This window comes from Musca domestica, unplaced genomic scaffold (genome assembly GCF_030504385.1).
Source record: "Musca domestica strain aabys unplaced genomic scaffold, Musca_domestica.polishedcontigs.V.1.1 36, whole genome shotgun sequence".
Lineage (NCBI taxonomy): Eukaryota > Metazoa > Arthropoda > Insecta > Diptera > Muscidae > Musca > Musca domestica.
The window spans coordinates 3,368,576-3,372,855 of NW_026712318.1; the positions used below are offsets into that span (position 1 = coordinate 3,368,576).

At 36.1% G+C, this 4,280-nt stretch overlaps 1 protein-coding gene across 1 annotated transcript; it reads left to right on the forward strand.

Moving 5' to 3' along the window:
• LOC101888301 (ninjurin-A) lies at positions 1 to 3,922 on the forward strand. The gene is made up of 5 exons (XM_059126047.1): positions 1 to 137; positions 1,821 to 1,857; positions 1,921 to 2,013; positions 2,079 to 2,320; positions 3,676 to 3,922. Exons 1-5 carry the CDS (start codon positions 84 to 86, stop codon positions 3,832 to 3,834), a joined length of 585 nt encoding a protein of 194 aa, XP_058982030.1. The 5' UTR covers positions 1 to 83; the 3' UTR covers positions 3,835 to 3,922.
• The last annotated feature ends 358 nt before the right edge of the window (positions 3,923 to 4,280 follow it).

Here is a 4,280-nt window from a genome sequence, read left to right on the forward strand (position 1 = left end):
TGTGCATTCATAGCTTTTCTTTCAGTTAGTGCGTACCACTAGTAGAAGCAATACGTCCTCTCGGAAGTGCAATCGAAAATAAAATGGAACTGAGTTTTTCTACCGGTTTGGGTCAAAAGAGGTGCTCCACAAGTGAGGTGTGTGTGTGTGTCTCCAAACAAGTCAACTTGGAGGAATATCTTTGTAAATTAGGAAATTTCGAATTTTAAATTTTGATATTGTTCGATGCATCGGCAGTTTTTATTTTCAAGTGATCAGAATTTCAATATTTCTTGTTCTATGAAAATGCAAACGTCTATGAATGGAAGAAATGTCAAAAAAAAAATTATAAAAAAAACAAGTAAAATAGTATCAGTCGGTTTTGCCGACAGATGTATACCTCCAGCCTTGAGTTATGATTATTCAAACTGTTGCCCATTAACGGGGAAAGTTCCGAAGTTGGCCAATATATCACATATTCATATCAGATTTCTGTTTGAGGGAAATATTCAGATATAGGAAGTTATAAAGAATCGCTGAATTGTTTCGCAAGTTATGACAGATAAAATTATTGAATTATTGTGGGTGTGGTACCAGAAGGGGTTCGCAGATATATATCAACTTCACAATAGACCTTGTATTAACAAAAATGTTTGTATGTGTGAAATCAGAAGAAATTTGAAAGCTTATTTCGATTTTTCCTTAGCGTTTTGTTTTTCAAAATATTGGACTCCATGTGGGGGAGGTACCCGAGGAATTCTCCGATCTCTACCTTCTTTATAACAGATCCTGTGTTAGTAGAAATACTCAGTGGTACCAAGTCTAAGTGGAATCGGATGTTAATTCCGCGTTTTATGAGCTTAATGGATATTCACAATTTCGATCTTTTGTGGGGCAGGTACTAGAAAGAGTGGACCGATATCTTCCATCCTAACACCAGATCTTGGGTTAATTAAAATTTTGGAATGTTTGAAATTTGAAGACAATCGGATTCTTACTTCACAGTTTATAAGAGTTGTAATTATTCAAAATTTTGACCCCTTTTTGGGGGAGATACCTGATGGAGTGGACCAATATTGTCCATTTTCGCACTTGACCTAGAACTGAAGCAAATATTAGGATTTGCAAAGTTGGAGCCAAATCGGATTATCCTTTCTCTTTCTGGGCAGAAAAAATATATTTTTTGAAAATTTCGACCTTTTGTGAGGAAGGTACTAGAAGGAGGGGACCGATGTATTCCCCCTTCTCGTCAGACCTTGGGTTAATAAAAGTATTGGGATGTGTGAAATTTAAAGATAATCGGACTCTTACTTCAATTTTTATAAGAGTTGTAATTATTCAAAATTTTGACCCTTTTTTGGGGGAGGTACTTGATGGAGTGGACCGATATTTTCCGTTTTTGCACTTGACCTAGCACTGACGCAAATATTAGAATTCGCAAAGTTCTAGCAAAATCGGATTATGCTTTCTCTTTCTGTGCAAAAAATATATTTTTTGAAAATTTCTAACTTTTGTGGGGGAGGTACTAGAAGAAGTGGACCGAATCTCCGAACTCCATCTAGGTTTGACAAAAATATTACAATGTACCAAGTTTTGACCAAATCGAGAGTTATCGTGCGCACCAGCCAGCCAGACAGACGGACATCGCTAGATCGACTCCAAATGTCCTGAAACGGATTTGGTCCAAAGAGACCTAGGGTCTAAAACCGTTATTTCGACTAGGCACGTTTTGTACCATATGATATATACCCTCTGTAGCCATATGGCTGCGTGTATAAAAAATAATAAATTTATCATTATCCTCCCACGCTAACTTTTTGAACTTTGTTATATATTTATAGGAGGTTATTGAGCAGATACCGGAGCCTGAGGCACAAGGTAAAACACTAAGTCTGGAATCTTAAATTTCATTTAATGTAAAATTTGTTTTTTCTTTTTTAGAAACCTTAATTTCAGCCAATCCGCAACCACAATATCAACACCAACATTCTAAGAAACGCCCACCATGGAGTTGTTTCTATTGTTCGGCTGATGGTAAAATTATTATTATTCATTATTTATTTATTTATTTATTTCATATCTTTTCTTCCTTCCATTAGTTAAGGTCAGCGAGGATGCCCTAAAGGCCATAAAATCGAAAAAGGACAAAAGAGAAAATGAAAACATTAGCAAAACCGAATTCCACAACTATCAGCAACGAAAAACCTTGGGTCAAGGAATGATGGATTTAGCTTTGCTAACCGCAAATGTGAATCAGCTGCGAACGCTGTTGGATATGGAGATTAAACATCCGTATTATGTGGCAAACGTTGTCTTCATTTCGATCAGTATTTTCTTTCAAGTAAGTTCGGAATATATATTTAAGCATACATATTTAACAAACGAGGTGTAGGATTTAATTCGGATTTCCAAAAATAAAATAAGTTAAGAAGAATTGTGAAAATATTAGAATTTTGCAAACGTCCTAGCCTTTCAATGAAGCAGAGAGCCTATAGATTTTGTTGCCCCATTTTAAGTTGTTAAGTTCAGTTGTACGATTTTAGAACGAACGCTGGGTACGCTTTCACGTATTGATGGCGCCCAATCAATGATCCTTTGAATATTTGACGTTTATTGGCAATAAAACAGACCATACAGGGTGAGAAAAATTTTATAGAATGAAAGCAAAAAATATCGGGAATAGCATCAAATTTTAGAATAAGTTTAGATTTGTTCGAATTGGTCACCTTTGGCACGAATTAGGGCCTTCAAACGGCCAATGAAACCGTCACACGCTACCCGAATGTTGCTCTGCAGTATTTTGGCCCATTCCCGGCGAAGCGCTTGCTTGAGGTGATCGTCACTTTGGTATTTTTTATTGCCAACCTTGCTTTCCAAAATACCCCAGACACAATAGTCCAATGGATTGGTATCCGGAGATTTTGGTGGCCATTGTGCGCTGGAAATGAAGCGAGGAAACTAATTTTGTAACCATTCTTGGGTGGCGGGTGCTGAATCCTGTTGGAATGTCCAAAGTCTGCGGCCAAAATGTTTGCGTAACCAAGGCTTTAATACAACCTTCAGAATATTTTAGTGATAATATTCGACATTTATTCTGATGCCACGGTCGATTAATAGGATCGGAGAGCGACCATCGGCTGTTATGGCTGCCCACACCATCACCATGGCCGGCGCTTGAGTTCTGGTGGCCACTGGCGAACCGAAGGTGAACATTTTCAGCTGTCCTCTCTGGTAACTAAACACGATCATTTTGTTTGTTTACAAACTGCTGGAAAACGAATGTTTTCTCATCGAATTCGGCAGTTCACCACTTTCGGCCAAGTGAAGCAAACTTTTCAGCTATTTTGAGTCTATTTTCTTTTTGTTGTGGTGTAAGTTTTTCCACTTTTTGGAATTTCAATGACTTTATCCCGAGCCACTTGTGGCTTTCCAGCCAAATATAAAGAAATCACACCATCACGCTTGAATTCCATCACGAATAACTTTTTTTCTGGAAAATTCTCACCAAAATGCTTTTGTATAATGAGCTGTCACTGGAATAATTTTAACTTTTGTTTATTTAATTTTTGCTATGATCTACTTCACATAAATTCGCAATATATATAGTGGTGTAGGTTGTTATATAGTCGGCCCCGCCCTAATTGGTTTATTGTTGTTAAAATTTTTTAATTTCAACAATTTATTTTATATTTTCAGGTTCTTGTCGGAATAAGTTTGATTCTGAACAGCAGAGTTAATGTTAATGAAGAGACCGATGTTGCTGGTGCTTCGAGAGTTAATAATTTCACCTTTGCCTGTATTTTCATAATTACCATTGTAAATGTATTCCTGTCTGTATTCTACGACATGAAATAAGTCGACTTTATTATAAAAAAATTAATTTTGTGAATTTTTTTTAGAAAAATAAATATTTAATAAATGTCTATTTAGACATAAATGCGTACTTTTGGGGAACTTTCAATTATTATTCATACTGGTGTCCTACTACTGAATTCTGCAATATTTTCGATAATCATCTTTAGTTTCATAGAATGTAACACTGACTTGAATTTCAATATATATTGGAAAAATCCAGTAGATTGTGAATGTAGAGCTATAAAGCGAAGTCACTTGTATCGCCCTTTTTATACCCTCCACCATACCCAGTGTGGAGGGTATATTAAGTTCGTCATACCGTTTGTAACTCATCGAAATAATAATTTTAGACCTAACAAATTATATATATATATTCTTGATTAGTGTGGAATGCTAAGACGATTTAGCCCTGTCCGTTCGTATGTTTCAATCACGCTATAGTCAAA